The 17,540-nt window shown below is 38.0% G+C and overlaps 1 protein-coding gene across 4 annotated transcripts in view; it reads left to right on the forward strand.

Moving 5' to 3' along the window:
* Positions 1–15,508, forward strand: part of LOC113121199 (disks large-associated protein 2-like) — a 115,004-nt gene extending 99,496 nt beyond the window's left edge. For all 4 annotated transcript variants that reach the window (XM_026291482.1, XM_026291479.1, XM_026291480.1 and 1 more), the window contains 6 exons: positions 4,731–5,089; positions 9,702–9,787; positions 9,949–10,352; positions 10,757–10,848; positions 12,929–13,081; positions 14,432–15,508. In XM_026291482.1, coding sequence (XP_026147267.1) covers positions 4,731–5,089; positions 9,702–9,787; positions 9,949–10,352; positions 10,757–10,848; positions 12,929–13,081; positions 14,432–14,647 — 1,310 coding nt within the window. In that variant the 3' untranslated portion in view covers positions 14,648–15,508. The remainder of the gene's footprint in view (positions 1–4,730; positions 5,090–9,701; positions 9,788–9,948; positions 10,353–10,756; positions 10,849–12,928; positions 13,082–14,431) is intronic.
* Positions 15,509–17,540: the final 2,032 nt, after the last annotated feature.

Raw genomic sequence — 17,540 nt, forward strand, 5'->3', positions numbered from 1 at the left:
TGTTGATCTGAAGTCTGGACTGCCAAAACAAAAACAAAAAAGACAAAAAATCAAGCAAAGCATAGCAAAACAAGCAAAGGCCAGGAAAAACAATGAAACAAAGCAAGGAAAGGAAAGGCAAAACAATGAAACAAAATAGAGCAAAGTAAGGCAAAACAAGAAAAGAAAGCAACAGAACAGTAAAACAAAGTAAGCCAAGGAAACATTAATAAAAGCAAGACAAAAAAGGCTAAACAAAACAATGAAATGCAAAACAATGAAACAAAGTAAATTAAGGCACGGCAAGAAAACGTGCAACAAAATTAGCAGAGCAAGGCAAGACAAAACTAAAAAACCAAGCAAAGCAACAAGACAACAAGTAAAAACAATGCAAAGCAATGCTAAACAATGGAAGAAAACAAAGCAAAAAAAGGCAAAAAATCAAAGCAACAAAGCAAAACACAGTAAACAAAGCAAAGTAAGTCAAGACAAAAAAAAAAAACTAAGCAAAAGTAAGACAAGACAAAACAACTAACAAAACAAAGCAAGGTGAAACAACAAAACAGTAAAGATGAGGCAAAACAGCAAAAACAAAACAGCAACAAACAAAAAAAAAACAAAGCAACATAACAAAACACAGTAAAGCAAAGCAAGCCAAGGTAAAAAATCAAAACGAAGCAAAAAACAACACTTGATATTCAGCTCGTTTTCTAGGGAAATTGTGTCACTAATGCTGATAAGGCTCTATAAACACATTATTAGAATATGTGCTCTTATATCGCTGGTCTTTTATCATGCACCACATGCACTAAATAACTGTTTTAGAAGGAATATTGTATATTGTACTTATACTCTATGTATTAAATGTATTAAGATATATCTGTGTTCTTTGGAAAACACATATTCTAGTAATCTTCACTAGTGATTCACGGTGTTGATCATGCCTACTATCTTTGTTTCTGTGTTAAGCACCTGTGTGGCATTTGATACCCCCCTGATAACTGTTGCCAAGACACCAAATCATTCAGCAGCCCTTCATTGGCACACTGGGCTTTCGGAGAAAAAAAAAAACTGGGCCATTCAAGATGTGTTTTTACAAGCTAACAAGACACTGCCTTCTTAGAGAAATGAGAAAAATAAAATCATTCTCACTCTCCTTTATTTTAAATAAAATCTAAATAGAACAGATGGAATTCCTTTTTTTCCTTATTTTTTTTAACAGTTAATAAATACACATGGCATGATTTATGCTGATAACGTGTTAATTAAATGGCAAAATGTGTCATCATTGAGTATTATTCAGCATTATTTTTTCTCTGAACATTCCTCAACCATCTGCCATTGAAGAATAGATCAGACATACAGTATGAGCTCTGCAACAGCTGTCTTATTCAGATTCGAAAGAATACAAATATATATAAAACATATCAAGATATAAAATCAATCAGCTTCAGTGTTGCTTTGTGTGTCCGTATGATTGTCTCTGCATATAACCACGACAGGAGAAAATATTGTAACCCCCGAATTCAGTTTTAAATCTTCCACGCTTCCTGAGCGTAGTTGCAGAGATGAGTCATATTCTGTTGCTCAGGGAGTTTTTATATTTAATCACAGCTGATGAAGTGTTCGACATGCTGATGACAGAATGAATTATGACGCCTAGCATCAACACAACAGGTCATGAATGGATTATTGTGTTCCTCTCTTATACAACCTTACTTTCTATTTTTGGAAGTGTTTTACTCCTCTGTATGAATCACACGTCTCTCTCCCACATTTTTCCCTTCAGTCTGTGACTCATTCAGCAGTTTTGTAATAGTGTGCTATTTGCAGCCCGTGGTTTTGATTGGTACATCATATGTAGACTGTTACATTTAACCACACTGAGGTGTTTTGTCATGTTGGCAAATACAAACACCCTGCAGGTGCTGCAAAGTAGGTCTGTATTTCCATCTTTTGACTTTTTTTTATCCTGTTTGAGGTCAGGGCTGCTTGATTTTTCCAAAGCTTCACCGCTTTCAAAGAATCAAGCAGGATTAGCACCACTCTGCACAAGCCAGAACTGACCAGAGCAGGAGAGCGAAGCATTGCTGTCAGCTGTAGCAAAACAGACAAACTGACAACTGTTATCAAATTGTACATGGCATTAAACTTGAATGATTCACACTCTCTGCTTCCTGCTTTCCATATATGGGCTGCTCAGTGAATGTGTTAAAAGCACCTCAAAAGCTTCTGATTGGCTAAGGGATGTCTGTCTCAAAGAAATGTGATTATGTTTCTTAAGCCCCTTTCACACTGCCATTCCGGCAAATACAGGGGTAAAGTGTTCCTGAAATTGTTCCCTGGTCGCTAGATTTTGCACTTTCACACTGCCAGTGATGACCCGGTATATGTGCGTGCTTTCGCACACAACCCTTGAAGATCCCGTAACGACACGTGACATCAGCGCGTGACGTGTAATGTACGAGTCGACAACGCTAGGCACGTTATACTTTCACTGAAGCAAGCGAACGATCTCGGCGTCAGCGGGGAAAGTGAGGAACTAACTGATCTCTGCTTCATTACAGATTGCACATATGTTTTCGTCGCGAACGTTGATCTTCCTTCAAAACAGCTGGTAAAAGAGTCGCACGATAACGCGTGTCATCACTTCGACACGGAATTAGATCTGGCTTTTGTTCACACAGCGCTCATCCCGAGTTGAACCCTGCAATGGTACTAGGTCCCCGACCCGGGTTCAATTCAGTAATCAATTCCGGGACATGGTTGCTTTCACACAGAAGGCGACCCGGCAATGTTCCGGCAATATGCCGGGTCCGACGTGCAGTGTGAAAGGGGCTTTAGAGATCAAGCTGTGAGATCAAAGTCAATTTGAAATATTTAGGAATATGTTCAAGATCTAAAAAAGTAAATACTGTAATTGCAAAATATTCCCTTTTAAAACCCTGTTTTTTACTTTAATTTGTTTTAAATAACATAATTTATTACGAATTATTTAAAACTTGTTGGTACAATTGCATCCTTGCATGATTAAAAACAAAAAAAACAAAAAAACACTGGTAATAATATTTTAAGTCCACCTTAGATATTCTACTAACTATGAGTAACTTATTAAACTAACCACAACCTTAAAGTCTACTCATATTCTAATGAGGTATAAATAATTGCATAATAACTTACAGTTAGTACAATGTCTAAAATGGCCTATCAAAATTAGGTGTAAACCATTTGCTTGCTGAGGGGAAACAGTTGTCTTTTTATGACATTGAATATTTTAAACATATTCAGGAATTTCATTCATGGACGATACGGTAGTTGCAAGTTAAAAAGAAACCTTTGCCAACCTAATAACTTTAATGCACAGTGTTTTGCCCCACTCTGAACGTCCCTTAAAATTCAATCAGAATGAACTACTCTTGGCTGGATTAAGAAACAGTATGCATCAGATTTAATGTGGATCGTCAAAACATTGGCTTGCAAGACAAACCGTCTTTGTCTAGTGAGACTGCATTGTCAAACAGGAACAAAAGAGAATATAAGAGCTGCTGGGACGCATGAATAATACAGATACTGTGAACACAAGAGCACAGAAGTGCAGAGAACCAGCTCACTTCAAGCACTCGAATGTCCAATTTGCTCACTTTACGTATTATTCCATTTTCAAAAGATTAATTCTTGTAGGTTATGGTGTTCTCTTGTTATTAAAGCTGCACTGTGTACACACTTTTTTGGGGGGGAGAATTAACAAAATTGAAATAATAATTTAACTTATAAGTAATCCTATAGTATATTTTAGGGGAAGTCATGGCCTAATGGTTAGAGGGTTGGACTCCCAATCGAAGGGTTGTGGGTTCTAGTCTCGGGCCGGACGGAATTGTGGGTGGGGGTAGTGCATGAACAGCTCTCTCTCCACCTTCAATACCACGACTTAGGTGCCCTTGAGCAAGGCATCGAACCCCCAACTGCTCCCCGGGCGCCGCAGCATAAATGGCTGCCCACTGCTCCGGGTGTGTGCTCACAGTGTGTGTGTGTGTGTGTGTGTGTGTTCACTGCTCTGTGTGTGTGCATTTCGGATGGGTTAAATGCAGAGCACAAATTCTGAGTATGGGTCACCATACTTGGCTGAATGTCCATTCACTTCACTTCACTTCACTTCACTCACTTCACTTCAATTATTTTAGAGTTCTCAAGATGGATTTAATGGGAAACTGCACACTTTTCTGATTTATGTTTACATTATATCCATAAATAAAGGAAAGAAGGTCAGGCTAGTACTCTATATAAAGTGGAAGTTGCTTGAGGCCACAACAACTAAACCTCGGACCGAAAAGCATTTGCAAACAAAAAGTAAAAAGTGATAGAGTAAAACACGGATTTACATAGTTTGCATAACATTTGCTGTTAAAATTAATAGGTCAAAACAACAGCACCATATCACCTACTCATGAGAAATGGTTTTCTCTTCATATATCCGTCTTTTGATGTTGGGAAAGTTCTGGTGTTGTTAGTGAGATTCCCATTGTCTGTAACAATGAGCAAAGCAGTGCTCCTCGGGAAGGTAAAGTAATTAGCAGAACAGCGTCTCTCAGTGAATAGCTTACCGTTTATGCTTCAACCGATAGTGTTGGGCAAAAGGAAATCGTTCCTAAAAGAGTCAATGATCAGACATCTGCTAAATGACTGTGATGAAGGTTTAGTTTCTCTCTCTTTCTCTCTTTAATCTAACGTATTGTTCATCTGTTTCGTTATAGCGGTAGTGACATATACGCCTGGCTACAAGAAGACCCCTCCACCTGTTCCTCCTCGTTCCACCACTAAGCCAGTGATTTCTGTAACAGCCCAGAGCAGCACCGAGTCGACGCAGGATGCTTACCATGAGGGTCGGCCCTCACGGGGAGGGCTTTGGGCCACAGATAGCCTCGGCCGGGTCATCTACACCTCCACCGACAGCCTGGATAGCGCAAAAGCGGTGACCCTAGCAATGGAAACCGCACCCAAGCGTCTCACTTCTGCGGGGAGCTACAGCTCCGTTCAGACCTGCGATAAGGCCATCCTGGTGTCCAAAGCAGAGGAATACCTCAAGACTCCGCGCTCTTCCATCGGGATACAGGTAAACCTCCCTCAAGGCTTTAGGTTTGTGTCATTATAAGCGACTCTGTAAACCCTGTAAACCCAATGGCTTTGTGTCTCGCCTCAAATCCAAAAATAGCTGGCAGCATTCAGACAGTGAGTCACCCACCCAGAAAGTGCACACAAAGACTCCTCATATAGCCAGATTCTGTGGCGGAGAAGATGAGATTGCAGATTGACCCTGAACAACAAAGATTAATGATGCTGCTTCTCTCTGTGGGCTTGTTCCTACACAGGACCAACAGTCAACCACAGCATGCAGCTGTTGAGATGAAGAAAACATTACACCTATAAAGCTATGGATCATTAACAACCAAATCCACAAAGGCTGGAATGACTTATTTCGCTAAATCCGGAGCTCAAACCACCCGACCATTAAACCTGCCACTGCTGCGCCTAACAAATACAAACAATGCTCTAAATGTGATTCTTGTTCTGATGAACCACTAGGAATTTCAGCCTGTTTTCACTCCCAAGGCAAAAAATACTGTGCAAAAGCACCGTACACATTTAGATGCTTTAATGCAAAGCAATTTGAATTCCAATCGAATTTTGGTAATCAAATCCAAGACCTTCAAGTTGCCAGCATCTTGCTCTACTGTTTGAGCAACACTGTATAGTGATGTGGCTAGTAAGGGTAAGGGTACTGTATTGCTTTCAGTGAGAAACATTTGGTGTCAATAACCTGATACAAAGTTTCTAGGACTTTTATCATCATAAATCTATTGTTGGGAATACTTTTGTCATCGTGGTATGTTGGATTGCAGCTAGAGTAATGACTTTATATACAGGTGCTGGTCATATAATTAGAATATTATCAAAAAGTTAATTTATTTCACTAATTCCATTCAAAAAGTGAAACTTGTATATTATATTCAATCATTACACACATATTGATATATGCCAAATGTTTATTTCTTTTAATTTTGATGTTTATAACTGACAACTAAGGAAAATCCCAAATTCAGTATCTCAGAAAATTAGAAGATTACTTAAGATCAATACAAAGGATTTTTAGAAATCTTGGCCTACTCAAAAGCATGAACATGAAAAGTATGAGCATGTACAGCACTCAATACTTAGTTGGGGCTCCTTTTGCCTGAAATACTGCAGCAATGCGGCGTGGCATGGAGTCGATCAGTCTGTGGCACTGCTCAGGTGTTATGAGAGCCCAGGTTGCTCTGATAGTGGCCTTCAGCTCTTCTGCATTCTTGGGCCTGGCATATCGCATCTTCCTCTTCCCAATACCCCATAGATTTTTTATGGGCTGAAGGTCAGGCGAGTTTGCTGGCCAATTAAGAACAGGTATACCATGGTCCTTAAACCACGTACTGGTAGCTTTGGCACCGTGTCCAGGTGCCTGTTGGAAAATCTGCAAAAAATCTGCAACTCCATAAAGTTGGTCAACAGCAGGAAGCATGAAGTGCTCTAAAACTTCCTTGTATACGGCTGTGTTGACCTTGGACCTCAGAAAACACAGTGGACCAACACCAGCAGATGACGTGGCACCCCAAACCATCACTGGCTGTGGAAACTTTACACTGGACCGCAAGCAACATGGATTGTGTTCCTCTTCTCTCTTCCTCCAGACTCTGGGACCCTGATATCCAAAGGAAATGCAAAATTTACTTTCATCAGAGAACATAACTTTGGACTACTCAGCAGCAGTCCAGTCCTTTTTGAAGTGAGACGTTTCTGACGCTGTCTGTTGTTCAAGAGTGGCTTGACACAAGTAATGCGACAGCTGAAACCCATGTCTTGCATACGTCTGTGTGTAGTAGTTCTTGAAGCACTGACTCCAGCTGCAGTCCACTTTGTGAATTTCCCCCACATTTTTGAATGGGTTTTATTTCACAATCCTCTCCAGGGTGCGGTTATCCCTATCGCCTGTACACTTTTTTCTATCACATCTTTTCCTTTCCTTTGCCTATTAATGTGCTTGAACAGCCAGCCTCTTTTGCAATGACCTTTTTTTCTGTCTTGCCCTCCTTGTGCAAGGTGTCAATGGTCATCTTTTGGACAACTGTCAAGTCAGCAGTCTTCCCCATGATTGTGTAGCCTACAGAACGAGACTGAGAGACCATTTAAAGGATTTGCAGGTGTTTTGAGTTAATTAGCTGATTAGAGTGTGCGACCAGGTGTCTTCAATAAACCTTTTCACAATATTCTAATTATCTGAGATATTGAATTTGAGATTTTCCTTAGTTGTCAGTTATAAACATCAAAATTAAAAGAAATAAACATTTGAAATATATCAGTCTGTGTGTAATGAATAAATATAAAATACAAGTTTCACTTTTTGAATGGAATTAGTGAAATAAATCATCTTTTTGATGATTTTCTAATTATATGAGCACCTGTACACCTAAAAGGATAGTTCACCCAAAGATGAAAATTCTGTCATCATTTACTAAACCTTCTGTTGTTCCAAACATATAAGACTTTTATTTAAAAGCACAAATGAAAGATATTTTCCAGAGAGATTTCTGTCCATCCATTGGAAGTCCATTCCACCAAAACGTTGACACTTGAAAGATTGTAAAAGTAAAAAATCGAGCAGTTCAATCCAAGACTCTAAAAAATTGCTTTATATAAAAAATATTTAGCCTTTTATTCACATAAAAAATAAAAATGAACACACATGTATAGAGCACATCAAACTATAGTAGTCAACATATGAAGTGGATCAAAATCATTAATCAAAGTTGTCCTAAGACAAGAACGCAGTTTAGTTTTAGGGTTTGTATGGGCTTAGAATGACATCAGGGTAAATTTTAATTTTTGGGAAGACTCTCCTTTATATTTGAATATTTTAGAGCATCTAACAAAACCCCCTAACACTAAACCTAACCATATCTGAACATAAACACTATAAGTATTGGGCCCCATGGGAGTGAGAATGAGTTGAAAATGATAGATGCATTTTAGTGAGTTTAGATGAGTTTAGCCAAGATACTAAATATATGTTTACAGCACTAGCTGAGAGAGATGTGGAATATGGAAAAAGCACCAATAAGTCAAAAACCTCCAGAAGACTTAAAATGCATTACTGTATGTTAACGTTGCAATTCACAGGGATTCATCACTCTAGATGCTAAAGAAGCTAGCTGTCACCACCAAAACTAATAATATGTAATCAGGAAATCAGGAATCAGAGGAAGGTCAATTTAATGTATAAAAGGCTTATACTAATCAATAAACCATTTATCCAATCTTTGCAGTTTAAAGTAGTTTAGTATTGTGAACATTAATAACTGGTTACTAACAGCATTTGAGAAAGTAACGTGTTACAATATTAATACAATATTTCTCCCTAAAAAAAAAGTAACTTAAGGCACTGGTTGATCAAATGGGATTATTTGTGTTATTTAACATATTTTATTATTGCAGGCAATAATAAACTGGTGTTACTTTATTGAAAAAAATCTTTTATTGTAAATTAAAAAGGATTATTTTACTAGTTACATAAAAAAGTGATCTGATTGCATTACTTGTAATCTGTTACCCCCAACACTGGTTACTAGGATCTTGTGTCTCCGTTGGGCTCTTGAGCAGGCTGCTTTAGGGGCTGTCCTTATAGCAAGTGTGCTATAAATTGCCTCAGATAAGTGTTTGTGAGATGACAGCTCTTTAAGGGAAGTCTCATATTTGTGCCTCTAAGCTGTTGTGTTCTCTTCTGGGTCTGTGCTAATGTGTTCATGCCACCCACAGGACATTGTATTACATTTACACCTAGTCATTTAGCAGATAGATTTATCCAAAGCGACTTACAAATGAGGACAACTGAAGCAATCAAAACTTACAGAGAGCAACAATATATAAGTGCAAATGACAGGTCTCGGTTAGCCTAAAGCAGTACATGTATTTTTTTTTCTTTATATATACACACACACACACACACACACGCACACGCACACACACACACACACACACATGCATACAGATGTACAGAGGTAATAAGAGTACCTCTGCATGTAAAGAATGCATGCATGTGGTGCTGCATCATGGTACTCTCCATAATGGCAGATGATGTGATTTGGAGAAGAATTGCTAAATAAACTCATTATTTTGGTTTTCTTTGCGCACAAAAAAGTATTTTTATAGCTTCAGAAATTAGCGTTGAACCACTGATGTCACGTGGACTATTTTACATGGAACATTTCAGTTGCATTGCTGTCTATGCAGGGTCAGAAAGCTCTCGGCTTTCAACAAAAATATCTTTATTTGTGTTCCGAAGATGAACAAAGGTCTTACGGGTCTGGAATGATATTAGCGTGAGTAATTAATGACATAACTTACATTTTTGGGTGAACTATACCTTTGAGGTACCATAAGAGTTTGGGGGCAGAATAACTTGTCAAAACTTTGCAATAATTGACATAAAAGTCATAGTGCTCTTTTCCTTTGGATCATGCTTAATGCAGTGTACATAATCTTAGCCATGTCCTTGGCTCCATAATTGCAGCTTGCAGCATTATTTCCTTACTTTTTACTTATCCTCTGATACTCATTACTCTGTGTGTGTGTGTGTGTGTGTGTGTGTTCTCATTCATTCTGTGCACATTTTATCTTTTCATTTTCTTATTCTTCAGGTGGAAGCGGCCACAGATTCTGAGACAGATAGTAAAGGTCTCCCACAGTATCACTCCGTGGGTATCCAGGTGGAGGACGAGAAGAGGTAGGTTTACAGGGCATTTGTTCTGTAGAACTAAGGTTATCCTGAATTAATTAGTTAATTGGTCCATTAGCTCAGTAAAATACACAAAGTGAAACAGTGAATAGATAAATACATATGTTTATATCTCTCTTTAATATTCTCACTCTTGTGTTTGTTTTCAGAATCGGCCGCTTTAAACGGTCCAACAGTGTGACGACGGCAGTTCAGGCCGATTTGGAGCTGGAGGGGTTTCCTTCGACCGAAGACAAGAGTCTGCAGTTTGGAGGATTTCAGCGGCATTCTGAACCTAGTACACCCACACAGTACAACGCGGTCCGGACCGTACGAACACAGGGCCTTTTTAGCTACCGTGAGGACTACCGACCCTCCAGCGGGCCGCCCAGTCCGCAGCCCGAGCCCTGGCTGGTGGAGCCCGCCCATGAAGCAGCCGAGTCCGGCCGTGTGTCGCCACTCCACCGCGACGGCAGCTGGTTCATGCAGCTTCTGCACAGTGAGACCAAACGGTTGGAGGGATGGTGCAAAGACATGGAGCGTGAGGCGGAGGAGCACGACCTGTCCGAGGAGAGTGAGTGTGCTGGACATCAATGAAACACATAATGAGTCTAAAACCAAAACATTCTCCGTTTGGAACACTTTGGTGACTTATTCATATGAAGTCATATAATCTAATATTCAGATGATTCACATTGGACAAATTCATACAAAAGTGCCACCTTTTAACATAGTTATGTGTTCTCATGACATTGGGCTGGTCTAATCAGTTCTTACTAAAGTCTTAATTTAATCATTAAAAATAAATAAATTATATAAATGTGTGTGTATGTATTTTTTGTTTAATATATATATATATATATATATATATATATATATATATATATATATATATATATATAATTTCAAATAAAATGATGTATATGTACATATTTCTATTTAATAATGCATTAATTTCTATCAAACAATGTCTTACAGTTCTTGGGAAGATCCGGAGTGCTGTGGGCAGTGCTCACCTCCTCATGTCCCAGAAATTCCAGCAGTTTTACTGGTTGTGTCAGCAAAATCTGGTATGTGGCATTTCAACGATCCCCGTGAGATATGCATTAATGCCCCTTTTGCCTCATAAAATAAATCAACCATGCACCAGTTCTGTCATAAATGATTCAGTTTGCCTCTTTGACCGGCAGTTCATCAAGTATTTGTGAGGGTATTTACCTTTCATTTATTAAATACAGAATCTTTTTTCGTAAATTGAATCATACTAAAGCAAGCTATTATTTCATAATAGATTTAAATATATTGTGCATTTTTGCATATCTAGTATTGTTGAATACAACGAATAAAACAAAAATATTGTTTAACAAGCATGTTTAGTCTGTTTAGTTGACTGAATTACACATTGATAAGTTGCAAAGTCATCTCCACAAAATGTAGTTTCAGCCTGAAAGGAGCTTTAACCGGTTTCAGGCTGTGTGAAAGTAAAAGATCCTGACATTAATTGGTACTTTGTGGGTTGAATGACACTTTAAAGGGTTTGTTTAGTGGCCAGTGATTGTTTCTCTCTCTCTCTCTCTCTCTCTCTCTCTCTCTCTAGAGATTGTGAAATGATGGATGTAGTAATACATTCACACAGACAGACAGAGACCAGCTTGTCCTCTCTAGTATGAGTGTCCACGAGACTAAACAGTTTAGCTTAGCATTGTAAACAGAGAAGAGAGGATGTAGCCAGAATAAAGAACAACTGGAAATAAAATGGTTCATTCAATCATTGATTGTTACAGAAAATGTACTATTTTACTATTTACTCCAGTTATGATGCGTTAGTACAGAACATTATCAGTCAACAGCTCATCACACATCCATCTTTAAAAAAAAAAAAAAGGATATTTTATTGTGAGCAGTATACATGTACATTGGCAAATAGTCATTGTTTGGATAAGAGACGATGAAAGTGAAGCTGGACCACAGTGACCTCTAGTGATTATTCATGATACTTTATTAATTCATGGCACTTGGTGCAGTGATGCGTAAATAGTGATCATGATCCTTATTTTCAAGGGGTCATAAGTTTATACACCTTTCTCATACATTTTCATATTATTATTTTATTTACATTTTTTAACCCCTTAACTGTAACTCACATTTTTGAAAATTGTCTTTGTAGTGCACGATCCAAACTTAAATTTTTATAATTCATGAATGAAAATATTTCGTAACATGATATTGATGTACCACTTACATGGAAATGCAATGTCTGATTTTAAAATGGGTTTTAAAGGATGAATTTTGAGATTTTAAGTTTTCAGTCGATATATAACTTCTGATGATTTCTAAAATGCGATAGAGAAAAAGACAACAAAGAAGTCTTATTTTTTAAACAAAGGTCAAAACTCCAGTTATAATATATATTTTTGAGGGTGCACTCCTGTCATAAATTAATCGATTACTTTTCCTACATCATTTTTAGCAAAAAAACACTGGTAAAATATATATTTGGGAGTTTTAGACCTTTCCAACGATATATAGTTTGTCAAGATTAAATTAGATTTAATTGTAATATAGTGAAGTAAATGTAGGCGTCCCACAGAGTGGACGGGTGACAGTTAACAGGTTAAGGCCCGGAAAAAGCTCCATAACCCAAGACAAAAGTAAACAAATGATTCTCTTCAAAAAGTTACATCTCCGGATTGCCTCCTGCTCTCAGGCTTTTGTGATAATCGATAATGTGTGAGTTGTCAGTGAAATCACTGCGCCACAGTGGGGAAGAGCTCAAACATGCAGCGCGTGCTGAGAATCAAAAGAACTGGTTTGGTGAAGAACAGTGGGCAACATCAAACTAGAGACTCACGCACAACTATCATCTAAACAGGCTAAAACATTCATTTACACTCAATATGCAACATATGATGTTAAGAACCAAGGTAACGTACACATGCAAATATATGCATGTCAAATAGCTTCTTTAACACGTAACTACATAAAAACCAAAATGCATTATGATCCCTCTTATTTTTAAATTGATTGTATAGATCATTTTTAAAAGATCCCTGAGATTCTGCAAGGGGTGTGTAAACTTACGAGTAAAGCGGAAACGCATAACTGTTGTTCTTCTTTGAGAAGTGTGTAACATATAATGGTTGTGTGCAGGACCCCAGCGCTATGCCCCGCCCCACGGCTCAGGACCTGGCCGGGTTCTGGGACCTCCTGCAGCTCTCCATCGATGATGTCACTGCCAAGTTTGATGAGCTGCAGCAAATCAAGAGAAATGAGTGGAGGATAGTGGAGAGTCCAGAGAAGAAGGTACATGGGGTATCTTCTGTGTGTGTGTGTGTGTGTGTGTGTGGACAATGTTCAAATAAAGAATAAGCGACAACTGTGAGTTGAATGTTATTGACGTAAGTTGTCAGAGATTAAGGATGTCTATGAAGTACATGCACGTAATTGATATGTTAAAAATTCAATATTCACGGCTGAATAGCTGATGTGAGTGTATGCTGGCAAGGATGCACAGGCTCCCCGAGTAAATAGCCCTTTCTCACAGACATCACCTGAATGCTTGTAGTTCGGTTGCATATGTCAAAAGCAAGTAAAACAATTCACAAGTTACTAAAGTTACTCGACGGTAAGGCGAGACAGAGAGAGAGAGAGAAAAGCATGCAGTTGTGCACATTTAAGTTGCATGATATGTATTGCTGTTTGCTCACTTAGCATTTGAATTAAAACTAAATCGTAAATATAAACAAACAAAAACTACAGGGGCATTCAAAAACAACATTTATTTTAAATGTCAAGCATGCAGGACTTTATTTAAATTGAAACTAAAACTAGTAGTCTGTTGGGAGTCTATACGCATCCCATTCTGCACCATTACAAATGTGTGCGCGTGCTGCGCATGTTTTGCTTGTTGACGTTAATTGCATTATATGATTCGCTTTAGAATATAAGTTGCAGTGCGTTTCAGATGATAAAAATAAAATTGTGTTTCAGAAAATATGTTCTGTTACAAGTTTTGTGTATGAGGTTATGATTTCTCAAAATGAAAAAAAAAACTGAATTATAACGGAAACCTGGAATAATTACATTAACACAAAATACTTTATTTATTTAATCACGTTATTAACCAGTTTGGACAGTTCAGTGACCCATTTAAACCATACTAAATTAACCATTTCTTTAGTCTTGAACCGTTTTCTCGTGCCCTGTTCTTTTATTTGGAATCCAGAAGAGCAGCACAGCTGAAAGATTTGCTTTGAGCTTGTTGAATTTCACATTTCCTTCAGCATGAGGCTTATTCATTTCACTTTTGTTGTGAAAGGGCTTTTACATTTGAAAAAAAAAAAAAAAAATAGAACTTTGATAAAATAACACAATATTGTAATAGATTACTTTAAAAACTAGATAAAAAAAGATAGTTGAGACAAACTTTAAATTTGACTTGAGAAAGCCAGACTAGAATCTTGTAAAATGTTGTAGACGTTTAAAAAGATTGACGGTTTGACTAGTTTTCAGTTCAAAATATGTTTTGAAGGCAATACAGTCTATTAGAAGAACTGAAGGATGGATGGAGTCAGATATCCATGATGCTAAGGTACCCGGGACGGTTGTTGCTAGGGCGTTGAAATGATCATGAACTCTACTTCTTTATCTCAGGAAAGAAAATGGCCCCCTCCTGTTACAAAGAGGCCTCCTAAGGGTCGTGGAGCTGTCATGCGTGATCGATCCCTGGATCTGCAGGACCGACAGAGGCAAGAGGCCCGCCGCAGACTCCTGGCTGCAAAACGGGCTGCTTCGTTCCGTCAGAGCTCAGTTACAGAGCGGGCAGACAGCATAGAGATCTACATCCCTGAAGCCCAAACCCGTTTATGAAACACGTATATACTATGCCTCACCAGTGCGCTTCACCAACAGGGTACACCCATTCTGCTCCATGTCACCGCTGCACTCGTTCACATTCTCACATCTGTTACAAGTATTCTTCCTCTGCTCATCATCTACTCTGAGCTGAGAATAGTGGTGAGTTTATATATGCCTCAAACAGAGCTCAATGCAAAGAAGTCTTGGCAGTCTATGCACTCCGAGACCTGCAGCTACTGCAACCCAGTTTGTATACCGGTTTTAGGACATTCAGAGGCCAAAACTAAGGCTTTGTTCACACTGCACATAAATCTGATTTGGTTTTCACATCCCAGTTTTAGTACACAGTTTCGGAGACAGTTGCAATAGTAGTGATTATGAGCATCAGCATGATGCAAAGAGGACAGTTATCATGACATCTTGCCACGGTGCTGAACTCATGAGATGCGTGAGAGCGATTAGCTCATATTAGCAATTTTTATTAACATTCATGCATATGCTGTGTCCAAAATCACTTACTCACTATTAATGACATGGAGCCATAGGGATATGCTGATGGCAATTATATTTCAATGCTTTTATGTTCTCTCGCCAAAACTTCGCTTGCAAACGTTACACTCCCGACTTTGCATTTTATCACAACACTGTTGTGTTTTCTCTTTTTTTTTTCATACGGTCAGAACATTTGCATTTCCCCTAAGGAGCTTTGCATTTTCTAACAAAACATTTTGTTCCCTTAGAGAACTTTTCTGTTCCCCTGAGAAACTTTGCGCTCTCTCAAAAAACATTTACGTTTTTCTAAAAAGCATTTTTTGTGCAAAATGTTTGTGCTTCTCACTAAACTTTTGCTTTCCCTTAAAGGGTTAGTTCATCCAAAAACGAAAATTATGTCATTAATAACTCACCCTTATGCTGTTCCAAACATGTAAGACCTCCTTTTATCTTCAGAACACAGTTTAAGATATTTTAGATTTAGTCCGAGAGCTCTCAGTCCCTCCATTGAAGCTGTGTGTACGGTATACTGTCCATGTTCAGAAAGGTAAGAAAAACATCATCAAAGTAGTCCATGTGACATCAGAGGTTTGAATCAAGGGCAATCATCGCAAAAGACGCCATTACGTCGATCGCAAAAGAACTGGTGAACCGTTTTCTTCAACCGGTTTATTGAATCGAACTGTCCGAAAGAACTACTGGTGATCCGATTCTCTCGTGAACGAGTCAGTCTATTGTTCGTTATCTGGCTCGGCTCGGTGTTCATCTTCACATCAGTTCAGTCAGGGTACTGTTTGAGTACATGCATTACTCCGGGATATTGGTTTGTTTGAACTCAGAGGGAGTGTCAGCCACATTAAAAAAGTTAACAGCTTAAGTCATTTGTGGATTAATGCGTATTAGAGATGCGAATCGTTTAAAACGCTTCAGTTCAATTTGGTGAACTGAATGATTCGTTTGCGCACCGGAAATCCAGGCTGCTTTGATTTGAACTCTCTCTCACACAGACACGGAAGAGAAGACAATGCTGAATAAAGTCATCGTTTTTGCCATTTTTGGACAAAAATGTATTTTCGATGCTTCAAAAAATTCCAACGGACCCTCTGATGTCACATGGACTACTTTGATGATGTTTTTCTTACCTTTCTGAACATGGACAGTAGACCGTACACACAGCTTCAATGGAGGCACTGAGATCTCTCGGACTAAATCTAAAATATCTTAAACTGTGTTCTGAAGATAAAACGAGGTCTTACATGTTTGGAACAGCATAAGGGTGAGTTATTAATGACATAATTTTCATTTTTGGATAAACTAACCCTTTTAAGCTATGTTGCTCTTTTTTTCACTTAATGTTTGTATTCTCTTAGAAAACTTTCAAAAAAGGTTTTCTCACAAAACTTTTGCTTTCCCCTGAGAAACTTTGCGTTATTTTTTAAACATGTACATTGTGTTTCTTTGCAAAACATTTGTTTCTCACAGAATGTTTGCGTATCCCTAAGAAATGTTGGATTCCGTCACTAAACGTTTGTTTTCCCTTACAAAACATTCATAAAGCATTTGCACACAAAAAATTGCATAATCTCATAAATCTTTTGCGATCCCCTGAAAAACTTTGCGTAAAATTTATTTATTTATTTATTTTTTTTAATCACTTTTTTTTTCTCACTAAATAGTTGCGTTCTTGCACAAAACCTCTTTCCCCAGAGAAGAGTTTTTTTTTTCTTTTTGTTTTTTTTTATTCACTCACAAAACATTTGTGTTGATATGAGGTGGCTATATTTCAAAGCTTTTTGCAGGGAAACATTTCTGGGGGGAATGTAATACTTTATTTTGCTAAGAAATATAATTTCTATTTCCATGTCCCCTTTGGGGCTCCAGTGAATGTCATAGTATTTAATATAAAAGAAAAAGAGACGTAAAAGTATGTGATACTTCTGTAATGACGAAAAACTACTTTCTATAATCTTTAATGTAATCTGACCATTCAGACGCAGTCTAAAAGATTTTCAGATGACTATATCTAGATGTAGTTCGGAAACATCAGATTCCAAAAGAATTTATAAATCATATTCAAATAAATCAGAATTTTGCTGCCTGTCTGAACAAAGCCAAAGTCTAGCCCTCAGCATAGGCACAGTTAACACTCCTTTCAGAAAATGTATTCTATAGCACTGGCACAAAACTAATGTCACAAACATAGTCACTTCATCCACACGGGAAAATAAAATGACTCTAAACTTGACTTAGTTTGGAGTTTAGATTTAAATAAGCGAATTTAAGATTGCAACGTCTTTACTGCTTAAAAGGTTGTGCAGAGCAGTTCTACTTCTTAAATGATCCACATTTGTATTTCCAACGGAAATGTTGATCTTGATCCTCGTGATGTTGTCGCATTTGGGGATTCGCATGA

Source organism: Carassius auratus, chromosome 20, assembly GCF_003368295.1.
Source record: "Carassius auratus strain Wakin chromosome 20, ASM336829v1, whole genome shotgun sequence".
In the NCBI taxonomy this organism is placed as follows: domain Eukaryota; kingdom Metazoa; phylum Chordata; class Actinopteri; order Cypriniformes; family Cyprinidae; genus Carassius; species Carassius auratus.